A 22407-nucleotide genomic window follows, 5' to 3' on the forward strand; every position below is an offset into this window, starting at 1 on the left:
GTTCATCAGTACCATCTTTCTAGATTTCATATATATGCATTAATGTACAAAATTTGTTTTTCTCTTTCTTACTTCACTCTGTGTAATAGGCTCTAGGTTCACCCACCTCATTAGAACGGACTCAAATGCATTCCTTTTTATGGATGAACAATGTTCCATTGTATATATGAACCACAGCTTTTCTTTATCCATTCATCTGTTGATAAACATCTAGGTCGCTCCCATGTCCTAACTCTTTTAAATAGTGCTGCAATGAACATTAGGATACATGTATCTTTTTCAATTGTGGTATTCTCGGCATATATGCCCAGTAGTGGGATTGTTGGGTCATGTGGTAGTTTCATTCCTAGTTTTTTGTATTTTTTTTAAGGAATCTCCATACTGTCTTCCATAGTGGCTGTATCAATTTACATTCGGGCAGGTGGATTCTTTACCACTAAAGCCCTTGGGTTCCTGTACTTGATTCCATATCAATCAAGCAAGATATTTATCTGCCCCCGGTTTTCAAAAGGAAGAGGACAGTAGTGCTACCCCACAAGTCCTTGTGAGAAATAAACAGGTGAATAAGCATTAAGCACTTTAACTGTGTGGAAAGAACCAGAGGTGGTCAATTTGAGTGAGGCCCTGTGTGACCAAATGAATGGCAATGAAAGGATGGGGGTTAGGGATGGCAGACAGAAGCCAGTAAAATAGTCTCCTTTAACAAGAAACTAGGTGGGATGGTTGAGGGGCTGCCCTGCAGCCCTGGTCTCAGGGATTCTCTCCGGGCTCCAGATACCCCTCAGCCTGGGGGCTCCTGGGAGTAAGGGGCCGATGTCCACGGTGAGGTTGGTGTAGAGGGGCCGCAGCTCCTTGGAGAGCAGCCTGTATCCCAGCGAGTTTGTGGCATCATGCCACCACTTCCGGCGGATCTGGGCCAGAAGGCCAGGACTGGAGGGACTGAACAAGCAGCCATGCAAGCTGAGGGCTTGGGAACAGGCCCAGGACGGGCCACCCCCACCCCACACCCCGACTCTCCTCTGGGAGCTCTGCTTGCGGCTGGGGTCCTGCCCCTCCTCCAGCGTGTGGTAGCGGCCAAAGAGCAGATGAAGCCGCAAGAGGAGCATCCTGCCGAGTTGCAGCCTTACGGGGGAGAGGGCATGAGGCTAGATGCCTGTCTCCTTTGACAGGGTCCCCATCCACACCCGGCCCCTCAGGCCAGAGTGGCTTGTGTCTCCCGCAATCCAACACAGCTCACATTCCCACTCAGTGTCGGGCACCCCGTGGCCCCCGCACCATGGAGGGGCCTGCCGCCCCTGAGCGAGGCTCCCCACAGCAGCGCCCCCTACCTGGCAGTGACGTCACTGTCCTGCTCCCAGCCCCAGTTGGTGCTGGGGAAGCCACTGATCCTCAGGTAGTGAATGGGGCACAGGGCAAACACCCCTCCACGGTAGCCTTGGTAGGGCAGCCTGCAGAGGCAGGGAGAGTTGGAGGCACAGGGCATTTCAGGCAACCGGCCCTGGCCCTTTGCTGGCCAGAAGCACAGGGTTTATTTCTGGGTTGGCCGTCCCCCACTCTCTCCCTTGGTAACCTCTCCCCGACCCCTAGGATGTGCCGGTGCCTGATCCTGGGGCAGCCCTGCCCCTTGAGATGACGCCTCACATAACCCTGGGAAATCCCCTCCCTGAGTCATCTTGGGACCCCATCAGTGGTCCCTCCTGTTGTAAGTTCTCCTCTGACCTCGGTTACAACCCCTCTGCCTACCACTTTATTAAATGCATCCTGACTCCCCACTGATAACTGATCCCACTCATTCGATACCCACATCCAGGAGGAAGGTTTTCCCCATCCACAAGGCCTTTCCCCAGGCCTCTTCATCTTCCCCATCATCAGCCCCAGGGATCAGGGCCTGGACTGTACAGATGGGCAGGGCCTGGCCAAGAGTCCCCCCACAGGAGGTCCCCTCCCTCCACCTACTTGTAGTTGAACTTGTCGATGGCCATGGAACAGGGGCAGGGAAGATGTCGCAGATGTAGAGGTTGTGGTCATCCTCCGGGAGCAGGTTCACATCATGGAAAAAGACACAGTCCCAGTCCTCCTCCTGCATGGCCTCCCAGAACCCCACATTGCACAGCTTGCCCGGGTTGAAGGTGGTGGTGTTCACCTGGGGTGGACAGAGATACTCCCCACAGGTAGTGGTGTCCCTGCCACTTGCCAGGCCCATCCTCTCTCACCTTTCCAAGTGCCCTTCTCCTGCCTAGAACCCCTTCTTATTCTCAGACTTGTCCAGGAAGGCTCAGTTCAAAGGTTACCTCCTCTAGGAAACTTTCCTTGAATCCCCACCCCCATCCTCGGCAGACTCAGCATCTTCAGTTTCTCAGCTCTCCCTTCTTGGCCATTTTCAAGGTTCTCAAAGATCGTCACCTTCAAGGGGTCATCTGAGGGAGGCAGAGGTAAGGAGACTGGGGACCACCTGTGTTTCTCTTTCTGCTCCTGCCAGACGAAGACTAGGTGTGATGCTCAGGATAAGATCTGCCTCTCCTCCTTCTCCTCCTCTATCATCATCTTCTTCATCACCATCTTAACCATAACCATCATCACTTATCATTACCATGATATTCATCATTGGCATCACCACCATTATCACTATCACTATCTTCATTATCTTCAACATCATTAGCAGTCACCAAACCTCCATCATCATTATTACCAACATCATCATCATGACCATCACCACCATCAAAACCATCACCACCACCACCATCATCACTGTCACTTTTTTTTTCATTTATTTTTATTAGTTGGAGGCCAATTAATTCACAACATTGCAGTGGGTTTTGTCATACATTGACATGAATCAGCCATGGAGTTACATGTATTCCCCATCCCGATCCCCCCTCCCACCTCCCTCTCCACCCATCACTGTCACTTATTAAGCATCTACTATGTGCCAGGCACTGGCCTCATTGCTTTACACTCATTATCTCAGTGAACCTTTGACTCATGAATGAGAAAACAGTAGCACTGAGCGCAGATTCCCCAAATCTATACATAGTCATACTGAGGAACAGTGCATTGAATGAATGGATGGATGGATGGAGAGATGAAGACTGGTCCCAACCTCAGACCACGCAAGTAGTAATGGCCAAAGCCAAGATTCAAACAGGCATCTCACAGACCTCAGACCCAGCTCTTTACTTTACCCCTTGGGTTGCTGCCCAATCCAACAAGCCTTGGTCTCAGAGACCCAGACTCAGTGGGATGAGCCCTTCCCTTAGTCAGCTACTCAAGCGGATCCCAGCCTAAGCCAGTCTAGACCAAACGTATAGCCCTTGGTTCTGGTCTCCCCCAGTTCAAGTTCTTCTTGACGCATCAATCCTGCCCCCTGGACACTCTCTGGCGCAGACACTCTCAGCTCAGACACTGAAGACTCCAGCCCCGACTCTCCGCGCCCAGGCTCAGACCCCTCTGCCCTCTTGCTCCTGGGCCTCCTCATTCCTGCAGCAGCTGGCTCACCACGTAGACGGCACAGTGCAGTCGCTGGCACTGGAGGAAGGGGTGCAGGTGGGAGAGCAGGGGCTGGGCCTGCCCACAGTAGGGCACCACCCCTGCCACGTGGGGCCACGCCGGCAGGGACCCATCCCAGAAACCCCCGCTACCCAGGTGTACTGGGTTAAATCATGTCCCCCCACAAATTCACACCCACCTGGAACTTCAGTACGTCATCTTGTTTGGAAATAGGGGTTTTGCAGATGTCACTGGTTAAAATGCAGGAAGAAGGTGAGGCTGCAGCCGTGGTGGTTCTGGTAGAGGAATGCCCCCACCAGCAGCAACTGCACCCCCAGAAATAACAGCAGCATCCCCCTCTGCTGTACCATTCTGGGGAGGAAAACAAAAGGTCATTCCTCCCGTCTTGTAAACCCTTGACTTCAGCCCCGGGGGGCTCCGTCCCCGTCTCCTGCTCCCATCTTTCCCCACCTGGCTCTGCACACTGCACAGAGGGAGACCGAGAGAGACTTGCCGAGGCCACTCAAGGCCAGGCCACCTCCTCTGAGGACCTGCCGGGCACACATCACCAGCCTCATCACTCCTACCTTCTGGGCACACCGGACACTGGCTGGGTGCTCCCCTGGCTAAGTGACTAATCTCTCTTGGGCTCGATGTCCTTGTCTGTAAAAAGGGGCTTACGGTTTGTTGTCTGAGGACCCGCGGTGTGCATAAATCAAGGGGTTGGACTGGACTCAGTATTTTCCCAGGACAGGGCCAGGTTCTTTCACATCTCCAGCATCCTGAAAGGAAGGGACCTGCTCCACTCTTACTCATTCTGGGTGAGGCCTCTCCCCTCTGCCACCACAAGCACCAAGTAGCCCCTCGTGGCTTCCGTAGCCCCTGTTATCTCCCTCATCCATCATCTGATCATCATGGATTGTGACTGTCTGTGTCAGCCGCCCCCATCAGACGAGGGCCTTGCTAACAGCAGGGTTCAGGTCTGACACAGTTCTAGGTGCCCAGCATTTCTGCACACAGGAGGCCCCAGGAAGCGAATCAATCAGATGCTATTCTCCACCTGGTAAACTTCTGCTCATCCTTCATGTGCTCTGCATCCAGGTACTCTTCTCTGAGTCCCTCACTCCTATCCACTCTTGTCAGGACTCTCCTGGTCCCTGGCATCTCTGCTGCCACAGCTCTGGTCAGTAGACCGGACTGATCCAAATCCACTCTCTCCCCCTCGCCAACCTGGGAGCCCTGGGAGGGTGGCCCTGGGCATGACTCATCTCTGGGCCCCAGCATCGCCCATTGTCCTGGTCACTAAATGGGCGAGTATATTTTTATATGAACCAGAAAATGATCTCAGTAAAGGCATGCTCCAGGCCGAATCTCAAAGGTGGGGCAAGACAGAATGTGATCAGGGATGGAAAATCCTTCAACTTTAGAGCATTAAGGAAACAAGAATCCAATTTCTGTAGGAAAGTGGGCCAGGCGTAAGGTGGAATTTCTCGCAGCCTTTCCGCTGGAAAAGCAGCTTTTAAAGGAGCATTGTGGACTTCCCTGGTGGTGCAGTGGGCAAGAATCCTCCTGCCAATGCAGGGAGGGGAACAGGTCCGATCCCTGCTCTGGGGAGATCCCACATGCTGCAGAGCCATGAAAGCCCATGCACCACAACTACTGAAGCCTGTGCTCCACAAGAGAAGCCGCTGCAATAAGAAGCCCCAGCATCACAACTAGAGAGCAGCACCCGCTCACCGCAACCAGAGAAAAGCCCGCCTGCAGCAATGAAGACGCAGCCAAAAATAAGTAAGTAAAGGAGCAGTGTTTCAGAGAATACCACCCAGGGTCGGGGTGGCACAGCTAGATTTAGACACCTCTCTTTTAAGCAAAATGAGAACTAAGACCCCATAGGTATGGGGGGAATACATCCCATTCACACACAGAAGAGATTCAACAGTCAAGAAGAAGTGTGTTAGTCACTCAGTCGTGTCTGACTCTTTGGGACCCCATGGACCGCAGCCTGCCAGGCTCCTCTGTCCATGCGATTCTCCAGGTAAGAATACTGGAGTGGGCTGCCATGCCCTTCTCCATCAGTAGGCAAGAACATTGCAGGAACTTCAGCTGGATTTGGTGCTGTCCTTCGGGGACCAAGACCAGCCTTTGCAATGCCCTGGTCGAGTTGGCCCAGCAGCAATTTACGGACGCGTTTGCTGGGATGAAATAGCAGGGCTTGTCATAATCGCTGTCTCCCAGATGGGAATGCTGTGGGTGCGGACCACACCTGAGTCACGTCCTGGGGGCCGGTGTCCAGCTGTTCTGTGAACAGGAGGTGCCGACAAAGCCTCGATGGTGATATTTCCTGTTCTAAGGCAGGGAAGTGGTGAGGTTGGAGGAGCGTCCTCTCAGAGGAGCATACTTCATGCAGGAGTCGAATGCATCAGGTGGTTTCTGCGGAGCCACCAACAGAGCAAGTGTGTTAGTTACACATCATATCTATTACACATCACACTGGTTACAGAGTTCGAATGCCCAGACTCACACTCCTATCCTCCTCGTGCTGGGACAGGAAAGGCAACTGCTATTCGAGTAATTTGTCTCTCAGAAAATCCGATAAAAATGACACTTCAGATTCCACAGGATACATGGGAGGCATGTATTTTAGAGCCTTAGAGGTTTGTAATCTCAAGCGATTGTTTTCTTACTCCTATTTTACAATTAATCTCTATTGTACACACAGCATTTGTGATTTAGTGCCACATACTACTACTGTCTTTGGGGCTGCTGCTGCTAAGTCGCTTCAGTCGTGTCTGACTCTGTGCAACCCCATAGACGGCAGCCCATCAGGCTCCCCTGTCCCTGGGATTCTCCAGGCAAGAACACTGGAGTGGGTTGCCATTTCCTTCTCCAGTGCATGAAAGTGCAAAGTGAAAGTGAAGTTGCTCAGTCGTGTCTGACTCTTCACGACCCCATGGACTGCAGCCTACCAGGCTCCTCCGTCCATGGGATTTTCCAGGCAAGAGTACTGGAGTGGGGTGCCATTGCCTTCTCCGGTATTTGGGGCCAAAGTTTAACTATAAACAATTTTTTAAAAGAATTTGGCAGTATCATCATGACTATAAGTATGGAAGCATAAAGGTGTGTTATTGTTACTTCTGCAGAAGATATCAAACTTTGACCTTGGACTTCTGGCCTCCAGCATTATGAAGAAATAAACTTCTGTTGTTTCATCTAAAAGAAGAAAAAGTGCACCTCCATTTCATCGCTGATGAAAAAATCGATTTTATGTTTTCTCAAAGTCATGTAAGATTTCATGAAAAAATTCTGATGTCTTAAACTAGCAGCAATGCTCATCCATGTTACATGCTTCAAATTAGGAGTATATACCCATGTTTCACGAGTGACATAATACAGCTTGCTCTAATAATAATGTATTTTCATTAGCCAAGAGGGAATGTGTGGAAAGCAGACCATTGAGGAACTCCCCTTTCCAAAGAAAATCTCACATTAGAATTATTAGTGTATCTTAAGGATGAAAACCCATATTTTTTTTCTAAATCAGGAAAAAATTATATATATATAGGATCTTAGTTCCCCAACCAGGGGTTGAATCTTCAACCCCTGCAGTGGAAGTTCGGAGACCTACCCACTGGACCTCCAGGAAATTCCAGAATATTTTTTTGGCTACATTTGTTAGGCTCAGAAGTCCATGCCCAAAATCAGATTGTGCTTTTTGTTCTAATGCCATCCCTAAACTCCCTGACTTCCAAGGAGGTAACAAATGTCTTTGAGGATACAGAAGCTGTTCTATCTAACAAGGCAGAGGTCTTCCAAGTGGGGTGTGTACACAAAACTCCCTGTACGGTGAGGTGTTCTATTCATCTTGGTGAAGGCGAAGCTTGGCTCATGTTGGGATGTTCTGTTTTCAGAACCAAAAGCATTTCAATTTAGTGAAGCTAATTAAAAGAAAATTAACTGGAATGTTTCCAAGGACAAAATTCTCAAGTTACAGTGAATATAATATCCAGGTAACTGGTTAGAATTGGTACACATTCATTAAGATAATTAAAACCTATCTGAGTCATGTAATGAAATAATTATTCCATGAACAGCCTACCCTCATGTCACCTTATAAGATATATGGTTTCTACCAGTGAATAACAACATAAACGTCTTCATGTTGAAAAATTTCAGGTGTTGACTTAAAATAAGTGAGGCATTGGTACAAAGTTTTTCAAAATGATTTGGGAGTCTCCCAAACAAAAGTGTTTTAAGATGACTAATATATGCCTATACCTAAAGGGTCTTTTGATGAAAGTGAAAGAGGAGAGTGAAAAAGTTGGCTTAAAGCTCAACATTCAGAAAACTAAGATCATGGCATCCAATCCCATAACTTCATGGCAAACAGATGGGGAAACTGTGGAAACAGTGGTTGACTTTATTTTTCTGGGCTCCAAAATCACTGCAGATAGTGATTGCAGCCATGAAATTAAAAGACGCTTACTCCTTTGAAGGAAAGTTATGAACAACTTAGACAGCATATTGAAAAGCAGAGACATTACTTTGTCAGCAAAGGTCCGTCTAGTCAAGGCTATGGTTTTTCCAGTGGTCATGTATGGATGTGAGAGTTGGACTATAAAGAAAGCTGAGCACCAAAGAACTGATGCTTTTGAACTGTGGTGTTGAAGGAGACTCTTACGAGTCCCTTGGACTGCAAGGAGATCCAACCAGTCCATCCTAAAGGAAATCAGTCCTGCACACTCATTGGAAGGACTGATGGTGAAGCTGAAACTCCAATACTTTGGACACCTGATGCAAAGAGCTGACTCATTGGAAAAGACCCTGATGCTGGGAAAGATTGAGGGCAGGAGGGAGAAGGACAACAGAGGATGAGATGGTTGGACGGCATCACCGACTTGATGGACATGGGTTTGGGTGGACTTGGGAGTTGGTGATGGACAGGGAGGCCTGGCGTGCTGTGGTTCATGGGGTCGCAGAGTCGGACACGACTGAGTGACTGAACTGATACCCACACGTACACAGACAACTCAGACTTCTTATGTCTTAGTTTCAAGATTTATGAATAGCTGTTTTAGCCATTTCCTAAATCACAAAGTGAAAGTTGCTCAGCTGTGTCTGACTCTTTGCAACCCCATAGACTATACAGTCCATGGAATTCTCCAGGCCAGAATAGGGGAGTGGGTAGCTGTTGGGATCTTCCCAACCCAGGAATGAAACCCAGGTCTCCCGAGTTGTAGGTGGCTTCTTCACCAGCTGAGCCACAAGGGAAGCCCTCCTACATCATAAAATAGAGGCTAATGGGAAAAATTCATTTATTAGATCAGAAGTATACATATTAAGCTTCTTGGTCAAGGTTCCTTGTCCTGGGGAGCAGAGTAGAGTAGAGTGACTTTGCTGTCTGCTGAGACTCACTTGTGGGTCTCTAAGTATTCTAATCTGATAAGATTTTTACCTTTACAGCACAGCTCAATTCAGACTGTCCACAGTTCAGGTGCTCACTAGCCACGTGGTTGGTGGGTACCATTTTGAACAGCCACACCTCGGACATCTGTACATAATCTACATGTGCCTGGCAAAAACCTATATTCGCACATCATTGGGTTCCATTTCAGCTGCTGAGTGCAAGCTTGTGAGTGGTCATGTTCAATTTTTCCATAGCTTTAATGCTGTCAATTAATGAGAGATGCAGTAAAATGTCACTCACGGTTCTTCTGAAATGTGTCAATTTCTTCTTGTCTTCCTGTTAACTTTAGTTTTTTCTTTTGGGATTATGTTGTTAGGTGCACCTGAGTTTAGAACTGTTTCATCATCCTGGTTATTCCTTCTTCATTTGTGATGACATTTATTACTAATAGTGTTTTATGACTCAAAATGTTTCGTGGCTCACGTGGCTAAAAGGTTTCCTGAGTTAAATCCCTAGTATATCTTGCCCCACCCTTTTGCTTTCATTTTCTGAGTCTTTGTTCATTATAAGTGGGTCTTGTGAACATAGCATATAACATCTTTTTTCTTAACTTTCCCTGTGATACAGATAATTTTGCTTGTTCCTATTTTTTCTGCAGTAAAACATACTTAAAAGCATATTATTTCTTAACAATTTCCCTCAATCCAAACCACCACTAAGTCTTTAGGTTTTATTGACTCTGTATTCAACAATGGGAGTCCTGACATTAATCAAACAGTTGCCTGGTGCTGGTCCATTTCATCCTCAAAGCCATCCTTTGGTTTCATAGAAAGGGATACTGAGGCTCAAAGTTACTCAGGTGTGAAAAGAGAGCATGAGTTTGAGTCCGGGTTTGTATGTGTTACTCGAGACACTGCCTGACTGAAGGTGTGTATTGGGGGGACAATGGGGGTAGAGGTCAGGGAAGGCTTCCCCAAAGAGGTAACATCTGGGTAAGTCTTGAAGGATAAGTAGGCATCTACAGTGAAATCGTTCAGTCGTGTCCGACTCTTTGCAACCCCATGGGGTCTAGCCTACCAAGCTTCTCCGTCCATGGGATTTTCCAGGCAAGGGTACTGGAGTGGGTTGCCATTTCCTTCTCCAAAGTAGGCATCTAAGCCCCATTCAAAAGTGGGGAAAGGGTATTCTGGGCAGAGAGGTGGAGGCAACAGGGAGCTTGGTGTATGTAGTCACAGAGCATACTGAGTCACTTCAGTCCTATCTGACTCTTTGCAACCCTATGAACTGTAGCCTCCTCTGTCCATGGGATTCTCCAGGCTGGAATACTGGAGTGGGTTGCTATGCCCTCCCCTCCAGGGGATCTTCCTGACCCAGGGATCGAACCCAAATCTCTTGTGTCTCCTGCGTTGGCAGGCAGGTTCTTTCCCACTCGCGCCACCACGGTAATGGTAGCTAATTATCTCGAGTGCTTTCTGTGGCTCCAGAGCTGTTCTAAGCACTCTGCATGTACCTCTTCTCAATCTTAGCACTACTGACATTTTGAGCAAGCTAGTTCTTTGCCATTGAGGCTGACCTGTGTGTTAGAGAGTGAGTAACACTGCTGGTCTCTGCCTACTGGATGCCAGTACTCCAACCCCAGTTGTGGGTCAAAATCATCCCAAGTTGAGAACGACTGCTCTACTCCTATGAAGGCTGGACTATTTCATCCCCTACAGGTGAGGAAATGTAACTTAGCCACATTCACACAACCAGATCCCAGGATCTGAACCAGGCTGCCTCCGTCCTTAAACACCAAGTTCCACGGCAGCAATTTCCTGCCTGAGCCCAGTGTTCTCTGGGGTGCAGATAAAAGGAGGAAGCAAGGAAGGAGAGGCAGGCCAGAAGCAGCTCAGGACGGGCCATGAATACCTTGCCTGCCCTGTCCTAGGCCTTCTGCACGGCTATGCTGCAGACCCAGATGCAAACCCAACCAAACCCTTCTCTCAGAAAGCAGCCAACCCAAAGGGACAGCGAAACGGAGACAGCCACAACCCAAGGGGACAGGGCCTCTGACAAAGCAAGGGACCAAGGGCCATGGGAGCCCAGAGGTGGCTTGTTAAAGCAGGGCAGGGGAGGAGGGGTCCCGTGGGCTTCCTGGGGGAAGTACACCCACAAGGCCATCTGGATGAGAAAGAGGAATCAGGGTGTTGGGGGGGAGGGGTGCAGGACAGAGAGTTTTCAGAAGAAGAGACAGCGTGTGCAGACACCTGGCAGAAAAAGTTCTTCCTCCGGAAAACAGGGGGGCCTGCCAGAGATGCAGGGTGAGAGGTGAGGCTGAGAAGTCATCAGAGGCCAGGTCACTAACACCAGGCTGAGGGACTCAATCTTTACGCTGCAACGATGAGAAGCTGCAGCCACTCTCCAGAAGCCCCCTGACACCAACTCAGTCTTCCCCTTCAGAAACAAAGTTAATGAATAATGAACTGCGGCCCCGGAAAGAGACGTAAGGAGCAGAACACTGCCCTCTGCTCTTTTCACAGCACTTAACGAAGCACCAGGCGTGGTTCAGAGTGCTCTGAAACTATGAAATCATCTAGTTCCTCCAACAGCTGCTATTTTATCATCCCCACTGAATACAGGAAGCCCAGAAAGGTCAAGTCACTCACTCAAGGTCACATAAACTAAGCAAGGGGCACATGGAGTCACCCTGGCAGGCCAGCTTTCACATCCACTTTCTTTTTTTCACTGGCATCCAGTTTAAGACAAACTTTGTTTTTAACTAACTTCTTACTCAAAAGTATATGAGTGGTGTGGAGAGCCACCAAAATACTTAAAGAAACTTTCAAAGCCAGAGACTAAAACCAACACAGGAACACCTGAATGTGCATCCTGATTTGGGGGTTGAAAACCAAAGCACAGCAGAATACCACTTAAGCCAGGGCCCCTCGGCCTCGGCATTACTGTTATGTAGGGCCGGATGATTCTGCGCTGTGGAGGCCATCCTGTGCAGCGTATGTTTACCGGCAACTCTGGCCTCTGCCTGCCAGGCACCGACCACACTCTGCCCCTTGCATCATAGTTGCAACAATTAAAAACGTCTCCAGACATCACCAAATGTTCTCTCGGGGATAAACTCACCCTCAACTGAGAACTGCCTTAGACTCTCTGTAGGTTGTCTGAGGTTTTGAAATGCCCAACTCAAGACTTCCTTTAAAAGAAACTTCAGACATGTTCCAGAAATGGGAGCCATGCCCAGTCATGAGAATTAAGTGAAAGAAAAAACCAAAAAAACGTGTTTTTTTCCCAGTAAACACTTCCCTACTAACTCATTTATTTTCACACACACTGTGACGCACGTACCACTATTATCATCCCCATTTTACTGACCAGGAACTTGAGATGGTGAGAGGGAAGTGCAGGGGATGGGTGTCTGGCACACTGCTGATTCCTTACTAAGTCCAGTGCCGCTCCCTTACCCCTACCCCATACCCTGGTTAGCAGCACCTGTCACCTCTGGACCTCTGTAGCCCCGGTCATCTGCCCCCTCCACATCAAACTTTGCCATCCTTCTCTCTCCAGGCAGGCCTGGTACGCCCAGAGGATAGGACCTAGCATGCAGGAGGCCCTAGGAAATGACTGACGAATGAACCCGATGACCACGCTTCAGCTAATGGGTTCAGACACTCAAACGTCCCCCATCCCTACCGTCTCAGGGGTCTCACAGGGGTAGAGATGAGGATGTCAGACTATAACAGGCAGGAAAGGGGCAGTCTGGGGGCTGGAAAGAGGCTGAGGGCCTGGACCTTGGGTGCAGGGCTCCGGGTGATTCTTGGTAAGGTGCTCCGGCTTTTGATTCGAGGGCCCGCCGTCTCACCTGCCCTCCATCCGGAGCTCGGCCCTCACCAGGCGTGCGCGTAACTGCTCACCGCGTTCCTGACTTGAGCCCGGTGCACGCGCGTAAGAACCGCAAACCGCTATATTTCTGCTCCGCATAAGCGTAACACCGCCGGTGCGCACCGCGGAGGCCTGGGCCAGGGCGCACCCTCACTCCCACGTCTGCAGGCGCGCGCGCAAGAACCCAACCTGTAAGCCCGAACCTTGGAATCGGTCCGGCGCCCTGCCTACCTCTCCCTTTCGCACCCCATCCTCATCATACCCCACTCCGACGCCTCTCCACCCCCACCACAAATTCCACCATGCTCTCACAAGAGCACAAAACCTGAAAAGCATCCACCTTTGGAATAAACCACACACGGCGCGCAGCGTAGTGAAGCGCAAAAACCACAGAACCCACAGCGGGTACCCGCCCGTACGCAGGCGCACGAGGGCCTCGCTCCGGACCGGAAGCATGGAGCACTTTGGGAGTTGTGGGCGGAGCTAGAGACGTCGCCGCGAGGACCGCCGGGAGTTGTAGGCCCAGCTCGTCCGAGGGCAGTTAGCATCACCGACTCAACCGCCGCATGGGTACCTGGGAGATGTCGGCGGGTAGACCCAAAGCCTTCTGGAAGTCGTAGTTCTATTTGCTTCCGCGCTTTCTCGGAGCCTGGACCTTCCCGCCTGGGTTCTATTCTGGTGAGTGCCTCCTCCCACCGCGGGCCGATCCCGGCCCTTTGTAGCGCTGCAGTGGAGGAATCTTTGTATCTCTCCCACGCACTCGGTAGGCATTCCTGGTGAGACAGCACTCCCCTCCATAAACCCCCAAAGGCAGTCTCCTGACGGCCCTCCAGGCAGGAGTGCCCTAAACAACTGGCGTTCCTGATTTGAACTCTGCCGGCCGGGTCTGACTCGTTTCCACCCCACCTCACCCCACTCCCGCCCCAAGCTTGGTGCGGTGCGAGCGCACCCTCTTCTGTCCTGATTACAACCTAGAGTGGTCAGGGCTGGCCTGGGCGGGGGGAAAGCGGGGAATAAGGTGGCCGTGGAAGCCTGGAGGAGGCAGCACACCCAGCTCAGGGTTCTGAAAAGACTTCCAGAGCAAAGAACCTCAAATCTACCACGCCCAAACTCACCCTCTCACAGTATTTCCCCATTCTTCCCCAACCCCCACCTCCTCTCTACTAAATGGTCCCACTACCTTCCAAGTGCTCAAGTCAAAACAAAACTTGAGGTTGCCCTGAGTCCTGTATCTTTCATCCACTGCCCTCCCCTGAGGCTTGTAAAAGTACCATCTGCCCTGTTTCCAAAAGAGATCCAGAATCTGACCACTTCTCTCCAATCCCACTGTTTCCACTCTGCTCCGAGCTACCAGTGTTGCTTACCTGGATCACTGCAGGAACCTCCTCACTGGTCTGTCCTTGCCGGCCCTTTCCAGGCTCCACCCTGTATTCATTCACATGCAGTCCAAGGGATCCTGTTAAAATAAAAATTAGATTCTGTCACTAGAGCTTAAAATTGTCCAACCGTTCCTGTTTCTCTCAGAATAAAGTCCAAGCTCCTTGCCCTGCCAGCCTCCAAGCCCCCGGAACCTTTCCCGCCTTTAACTACAACAAACTTGAACAGGAGCAGGACCTGTCCTTTGCATTTGTTGTTAATTCTTATCAGGAAAATCCTTCCCACTGATCAAATGCCTGACTCCTCCTTCTGACCTCAGCTTAGAGGGTAATTCCCTCATATTATTACTTCTCATATCTGGAAAGTATCTTGAGTCAGCTCTTCCACTAGAATTTAGTGTCTGCAACCTTTCCTGTTTTGCTCATTGCTGTGTCCCCAATTACTAGAGAACGTTGGGCACCCTTGAAGGCACTGAGTGGATATTTGCTGAATGAAAGAATGAATGAGTGATTGAAAGGTTAAGATGAGACTTGAAGGTGCCAGACCTGCACAGTGCTGCAGGAAAGTGTTACAGACAATGGTTTTACTCTGGGCACTATCTAGGCAGCCTCCTGTTAGGCAAGCAACGACCCCCGCAATCCGGAATCCACGTGTAACCCGCCTCCCCTCTTCACCCATCCAGGAGAACCAACCCCTCCTGCCTCTCCAGGACCCCACGATGCCCGCCCCACAGTGCGCCTCTTGCCACAAGGCGCGCGCCGCCCTCCGCCGTCCGCGCTCGGGCCAGGCTCTGTGTGGCGCCTGCTTCTGCGCCGCCTTCGAGGCCGAGGTGCTGCACACGGTGGTCGCGGGCCGCCTGCTGCCGCCCGGCGCCGTGGTGGCCGTAGGCGCCTCGGGCGGCAAGGACTCCACGGTGCTGGCGCACGTGCTGCGTGAGCTGGCCCCGCGCCTGGACATCTCTCTACACCTCGTGGCAGTGGACGAGGGCATCGGCGGCTACCGGGACGCGGCGCTGGCGGCCGTGCGGCGGCAGGCGGCGCGCTGGGAGCTCCCGCTCACTGTCGTGGCCTACGCGGACCTCTTTGGGGGCTGGACGATGGACGCCGTGGCCCGCAGCACGGCCGGCTCCGGCCGCAGCCGCGCCTGTTGCACCTTCTGCGGGGTGCTGCGGCGCCGCGCGCTGGAGGAAGGGGCGCGCCTCGTGGGAGCCACGCACGTCGTGACCGGTGAGCGCAGGCGCGGCCCAGAGGGGGCGTGGTGGGAGGCGCGCATGCGCGGGAGGTCAGGCGCCATAAGGGCGCTGGAGTGCGTGCCCAAGTGGTAGTGGAGGCTTCGTCTGTCTTAACTGGAGAATCTAAGTAGCAAGAATGGGGATATGCACGCTCCCTAAAAGTTCATAGGCATAGTATGTGCACGTCCTTAGGATGGGCATGACAAGCTTTTGAGTCACTGCCATTATCTGGTACACATTCATGCATGCCAAGTTGCTTCAGTCGTCTCTGACTCTTTGCAACCCTATGGACTGTAGCCGACAACAGCCAGGCTCCTTTGTGCATGGGATTCTCCAGGCAAGAATATTGGAGTGGGTTGCCATGCCCTCCTCCAGGGGATCTTCCCAACTCAGGGATAGAACCTGCGTCTCCTGCAGCTTCTATATCGCAGGTGGATGCTTTACTGCTGAGACACTGGGGAAGCCCTATCTGGTACACATATGCTGGCAAATAGAGGGGTGGAAGAGTACTCTCTGGGGCTAGGGCTGTGGTTTAATGCACTGTTTTTTTTTTTTTTTTAATGACATTCTCTGTGTCCCTTTTCATAAAAGGAGGGGCATGGAGGGGTATTGCCCATCAGAAGCCATCTATAGTCTGAAACGCAACCGTGTCTTTTAACTCCTTTTGTCTTTCAGCTTCTTTCTGATAACTTTTTCTCTGTCCCAGTCATTACTTCAACAAATTATTATTGACCATTTATTTTGTACCACATGCAAGCTATGTACCAGAGAACAAACTACCTAACCTCGGTTTCCTCTCCTATGTAACAGGGCTATTAATATTATCCAGATCCTAGACTTACTGGGACTTAGATGAATTATGTATGAAACACTCAGACAAGAGACTGAGAAACAGTAAACTATTTGCTGCTATGATGATGCGCAAGCCAGTGGCTGATCCTGTCCGTTTCTCACATACATAATTATAACCTGATAAGTGCAGCTAAGGAAAGTGATGCAGAAAGACCTAGTGAAGGGAGAAAGGAAGAGTTTCCTGAGTAGAGACCTGAAGGTTGAGTGGGTCCTTACATGAAGGACCAAAAGGGGACTGGGAGAGATTCTGAGCAGAGGAAACAGCAAAGGCCCTCAGGAAGGAAAGTATGGCTGATTTGAGAAGCCCTAAGACCCTTGTTTTACTATAGACTCAAGTATGAGAATTCCATACACAGAAGCGCCTGGAGGGCTACAGTCCATGGGATCGCAAGGAGTCGGACACGACTGAGCGACTTTCACACACACACACAAGTGTAAGATGACAAGTTGCAGAATAAATTTAGCTTCCATTTTACGGCGACTGTTGTGTAAATGCGCACTTACTTCCTCCCTGGTCCTCTAAACACCATGATCTGCATTCCCAGAGGCACTTGTGTCAACAGCCCACTTGAGAGTCTCCATCAAAGGCCATTTGGACGTCTGTGCAGTCTGAAGTACACTTTTCACTGAGATTGAAATGAGATTTGTTGCGTAAAGCACTTTTACTCGATACATGAAAGGGCGCCTAGCAGAGGGCCTGGTCTGCGATAAGTGGGGGGTAAGTGAGGCACCCCGGGCTGCTCCACGGGAGCCTGGGTGCGTCGCCCTCTCGTTTCTCGCCGGGTCCCCCCGCAGCCGCCCCCAGGCCGCCCCGCGGTGCCCCGGGGTCTCCTCCCGCGGCCCCCTCCTCACGGCTCCCTTCTCCCCTTCCCCAGGACACAACGCGGACGACATGGCGGAGACGGTGCTCATGAACTTCCTGCGGGGCGACGCGGGCCGGCTGGCGCGGGGCGGGGGCCTGGGCTCCCCGGGCGAGGGGGGCGCCCTGCCGCGCTGCCGCCCGCTGCAGCTGGCGTCGCAGAAGGAGGTGGTGCTGTACGCGCACTTCCGACGCCTCGACTACTTCTCCGAGGAGTGCGTGTACGCGCCCGAGGCCTTCCGCGGCCACGCGCGCGACCTGCTCAAGATGCTGGAGGCTGCGCGGCCGTCGGCGGTGCTGGACCTGGTACACTCTGCCGAGCGCCTGGCGCTGGCCCCGGCCGCGCGGCCCCCGCCGCCCGGCCCCTGCTCCCGCTGCGGGGCGCTGGCCAGCCGCGCGCTCTGCCAGGCCTGCGCGCTCCTGGACGGCCTGAACCGCGGCCGGCCCCGCCTGGCCATCGGCAAGGGACGCCGGGGGCTGGACGAGGAGGGGCCGCCGCGGGAGCCGCAGCCGTCCCGACTGCCGACTTCCCAGCCGACTCTAGACTTCTAGAGACTCCAGTTCCCTGCCAGTATCCGGCGCTGTGGGGGCGCGGGGCCGCCACGGAATTACCTGAGCCCGGGCATCGTGTGCAGCTGGGAGAGAAATGGAACCTGTTACCTGCGATCCTGAAGACGCTCTGGGCTCCTGGGGCTGGGGGCCGGGGACTCCTGGGTCTCAGAGAGGGGAGCACTAAACGACCTTCCATTCCTGAGCGAGTGGGAATTAGGGGGCTGCTTGCCTGTACCTCTGTGGGATGTGGGCGTGCTCAGATGGTCCTAACCCTTCTCGATCGCCTACTGCCTGCCTGGTGTTCGTGTTTGCCTGCAGTAGGAAAAGCACAACCACGCACCTGGATGGACATGTCAGTTACAGCACTCATGGTGTTTCCGTGTGAGCGCTGTGTGTACTGCAGGCGCTGGGCCATCACATTTCACCCGCACCACGATCTCATTGGCTGTAGCCCGAGGCCCGTAACTGGCCCGAGGTCACCTCCCTGGAGCCCCACCTGGGGGCTTTCACCCAGATCCTCCTGGGGCTCTTCAGGACTGTGGAATTAGTCCTTATCCCCACTACCACCTGAATCTCTGATGGATGAAGAGCAACTGGGACGGCTCTCCAGACTTCAGATTCTAGAGGCAGAGCTGGGTGAGCTTGGGTCAGTGACTCAACCTCTTGGATCTTCCATCATCTGCTCCGCTGAAATGGAATCAAGGCCTCCCACCAAAGCACTGTTGAGAATGTTTCATAAGTGCTCACTAAATGTGTCCGACTTGGCTGCTCACACTAAGGTTTGGCCACCAGGGGGCGCTCGATTTCGGGGTTGCTGACCTGCCGATCCAGACAGGCATGAGGCTCAGAAACTGCCTGCCTGACTTCTGCGTAGTCTTGGTGTCCTCAGCCCCACCTCCAAACTTTGCTGGGCTGCTCCTTTTTTAGAAATGCCCTCCTTTCCCATCTTCCTGCTCACATCCTCCAGGAGCCTCCTGGAAGCATCCCTGAATTTCTCCTCCCATCCTGCCCAGCCCAAGACATTGGGACTCTCCCAAACCCCAGCCGCTGGGTCCTGTCCTTACCATGTGGCCATTCAGCCCTTTGGGGTCTTGTTCTCCCTAGCTAAACTGAACTTTGGAGACAGAAACCAGATCTGCGTTTACACTGGATAGCACAACATCATTCTTCCCACGTTTATGGAGCCCTTGATGTCTGCAAGGGCATCTAGACATCGGTGGGAGAGAAAATTAAAAAAAAAATTAAAACCACGTGGTCTCGGAGTTTACAATCTTGTGGGAGAGAGGTAATAGACAAATATGTAATATGAAGTCATAATGATGGGTGCTATGAATAGGGAACAAAACAACATAAGGGGAAAGGGAGTGAAGAGTCCTATTTTAGTTTTGAGAGGCCAAGACCTCTTTGAGAAGGTGACTTTGGAGCAAAGACCAAAATAAAGCAAATGAGGGACTTCCCTGGTAGTCCAGTGGATAATACTCAGCACTCCCAATGCAGGGGGCCTGGGTTCGGTCTCTAGTCAGAGAACTAGATCCCACATATCACAAGGAAAGATTCCGTGTGCTGTCAGACTTGGTGCTGCCAAATCTTTAAAACAGTGCCAAATAAAGCAAACACGGTTTCCAGCCTTAATGGAATATCTCATGTCAGAGCAACACTTCCACTAAGACCAACTAGGAACACACACACAAACATGCTATTTAAATACATCAAACAGCTACCAAGGCAGCTAAGATCTCAGAAAAAAAGAGAAGCTCATTCAGCAGGAGGGGCCAGAAGGCAGAGAAAGCAAGCAGAAAGCATAAGCTAAGCTGAGTTGAACTTTCAGTACCTGGAGACAGGAATGGAGTGTGGGGCCACCAAGGCAGGCAGGACTGGAGGGGCCAGAATCCTGGGCAGAAGGGAAGAGCATCGAGACCAGCCCATTGTGAGGAATGACTGTGACAAGAGACACTCCTTTGCCAGTTGTTGGGTGTCCTACCCCCTCACCAGACCCTAGCATGGGGTTCAGGATCTCCTTGTGCCCTGACTCCAGGGTCGCCAGGATGCAAATGTCAAGTATTAGGGTCAGCACCGAGGAGGGACAGAGAGAACCAGAGCTCGAAAAGTATGACAGTAATCAGAGGCTGAAACTGAGAAGTGAGGTGCTGGCTCCAGCCCCAGAATTAGATGTGGTGTTTGCAGGTTTCTGGGGTCAATTTGAGTTCAGAAAGCCGCTGGATTTGTAGGTGGCTCTCAGTTGAGTCTCAGGTCTCCCATGAGTCCTGTGATCACACCTTGAGAATGAGTTCTAACCTCTTATCAATTCCTCCAGTCCCAGAAAACCTTCCCTCTTTAGAGCATCTATCGAATCTTCCTCTCCTTACCCCACTACTACTTTTTCCTGACCTTGCCTGGCTCTCTCTGCTTTTCGTAATTCTCTGTGCGGTGATCCACTGAGGCCCCAAGATCCTTTCACCACTCTGAATATTTACCGTTCATGTAGAATGAAGGAAAACTTAGAATTTACTTTTGTGACCTATCAATTAAACCAGATTTCTGAGACTTCATTCCTTTATTTAGGCTGAATCAGGACTTGGCAGAGCACCAGACATAGAAAATGATCATGACCATGTTCTCTATCACCCAGAGCCCCGTGGCAGTATGACAAAGGGATTAAAAACAAGTGCAGAATATCAACCCACTGCAAAGTGAGGGGAGAAAGAGGAGACACAGATTTTCTGCAAAGGGTGAGGGTAGTCTGAGGGGAAGGGAACTCATTGGCCTGTGAGAAATGCACTGTGTCTTTGAAGCTAAGTCCCCTACCCGCCTGGAGGAGGAGGTTTTCAGGGGAGACTGAGGAGGAGCTTGGCTGCCCCCTGCCCAGCACCTCTGTCCTAAGAGACAGAAGGTCACCAGTCCCATTTCCCAGCCCTCTTTCCTCTGCATTTGAGACTAGTCGAGGATCTGCCCCCAGGGGGCACTCCAATCACCTTGCCAGGCCCCCTGAGCGCCTAGCTGAAAGGTTGTCACTGTCCATGGTCCTGGAGCGTAGCTGGGGCCCCAGTAATGGATTCTAGGAATCCATGTCCTCTTAGCACCGCATTAGAACTATTAACTTCTTTCCTCACAGTCACTTGATAAAGTTTAGGAAATAACTTTTCCTTGTTTAGGTGATTGTTTTGTGTTGTGGGAGGTATTCGCCGAGGCCCACACTACTTGGTGAAAGTGCAAGTTGCTCAGTCGTGTCCAATTCTTTGCTACCCCATGGACTGTACAGTCCATGGAATTCTCCAGGCCAGAATACTGGAGTGGGTAGCCTTCCCCTTCTCCAGAGGACCTTCCAAACCCAGGGATCGAACCCAGTTCAGTTCAGTGGCTCAGTCGTGTCCAACTCTTTGCGACCCCATGAACCACAGCACGCCAGGCCTCCCTGTCCATCACCAACTCCCTGAGTCTACCCAAACTCATGTCCATTGAGTCGGTGATGCCATCCAACCATCTCATCCTCTGTCGTCCCCTTCTCTTCCTGCCCTCAATCTTTCCCAGCATCAGGGTCTTTTCAAATGAGTTAGCTCTTTGCATCAGGTGGCCAAAGTACTGGAGTTTGAGCTTCAGCATCAGTCCTTCCAATGAACACCCAGGACTGATCTCCCTTAGGATGGACTGTTTGGATCTCCTTGCAGTCCAAGGGACTCTCAAGAGTCGCCTCGAACACCACACTTCAAAAGCATCAATTTTTCTGTCCTCAGCTTTCTTTATAGTCCAACTCTCACATCCATACATGACCACTGGAAAAACCATAGCCTTGACCAGATGGACCTTTGTTGGCAAAGTAATGTCTCTGTTTTTCAATATGCTAAGTTGGTCATAACTTTCCTTCCAAGGAGTAAGCATCTTTTAATTTCATGGCTGCAATCACCATCTGCAGTGATTTTGGAGCCCAGAAAAATAAAGTCAGCCACTGTTTCCACAGTTTCCCCATCTATTTGCCATGAAGTGATGGGACTGGATGCCATGATCTTAGTTTTCTGAATGTTGAGCTTTAAGCCAACTTTTTCACTCTCCTCTTTCACTTTCATCAAGAGGCTCTTTAGTTCTTCTTCACTTTCTGCCATTAGGGTGGTGTCATCTGCGTATCCGAGGTTATTGATATTTCTCCCGGCAATCTTGATTCCAACTTGTGCTTCATCCAGCCCAGTGTTTCTCATGATGTACTCTGCATATAAGTTAAATAAGCAGAGTGACAATATACAGCCTTGACGGAACCCAGGTCTCCCGCATTGCAGGAAGATTCTTTACCAGCTGAGCTACCAGGGAAGCCCTTGGTGCCAGCCCCTAAAGAGATTCCTCAACCAGAGTCAATGTTGTAGATGGGCTGACCCCTGTTCTTATTATGACTGCAAGATACACTTCAGCAAAAACTATCAGGAAACATTGAAAAAAGCAAGGCTTATTGCTCACAAGACCTGGAGGATACACAGCACACCCAAGGGCCAGGTGAGGGGGTGGGAGAGAGCATGGATCCTTGGCTCTGCCTTTATTGGGGTACACGGTGGGGTCCCTAGGGTATTGTGGGTTCACTTTTATTGGCGAATTTAAAACATAGGAACTAGAATTAGGGCGTAAGAAGGGAAAAACAGGGTCACACAAGAGTCAGTTATCTAGTTCACCCAGAGCTTTCTAAACGGGAACTTCAGGGACTTCTCTGATGGTCCAGTGGTTAAGGCTTCTCCTTCCGATGCAGGGTGGGGGGTGTGTGGGGGTTCAATCCCTGGTGAGGGAGCTAAGATC

General features: G+C 51.2%; 1 protein-coding gene and 1 long non-coding RNA gene across 6 annotated transcripts; one reads left to right on the forward strand and one right to left on the reverse strand.

Moving 5' to 3' along the window:
* Window positions 1-2863: 2863 nt before the first annotated feature.
* Window positions 2864-15316, reverse strand: LOC122420700. 5 transcript variants are annotated; one of them, XR_006263342.1, is made up of 4 exons: window positions 15213-15316; window positions 14128-14219; window positions 5750-5916; window positions 2864-4268 (listed from the first exon to the last, which is right to left on the reverse strand). It is a non-coding gene; the product is annotated as an uncharacterized LOC122420700 (long non-coding RNA). The 5 variants fall into 5 exon arrangements; XR_006263340.1 differs by lacking the exon at window positions 15213-15316 and adding an exon at window positions 14833-14917; XR_006263343.1 differs by lacking the exons at window positions 14128-14219; window positions 15213-15316 and adding exons at window positions 12008-12089; window positions 12744-13166.
* On the forward strand, window positions 13293-17768 carry LOC122420650 (cytoplasmic tRNA 2-thiolation protein 1-like). Its single transcript, XM_043436034.1, has 3 exons — window positions 13293-13441; window positions 14823-15366; window positions 17099-17768. Exons 2-3 carry the CDS (start codon window positions 14859-14861, stop codon window positions 17632-17634), a joined length of 1044 nt encoding a protein of 347 aa, XP_043291969.1. The 5' UTR covers window positions 13293-13441; window positions 14823-14858; the 3' UTR covers window positions 17635-17768.
* Window positions 17769-22407: the final 4639 nt, after the last annotated feature.

This window comes from Cervus canadensis, chromosome 18 (genome assembly GCF_019320065.1).
Source record: "Cervus canadensis isolate Bull #8, Minnesota chromosome 18, ASM1932006v1, whole genome shotgun sequence".
NCBI lineage: Eukaryota > Metazoa > Chordata > Mammalia > Artiodactyla > Cervidae > Cervus > Cervus canadensis.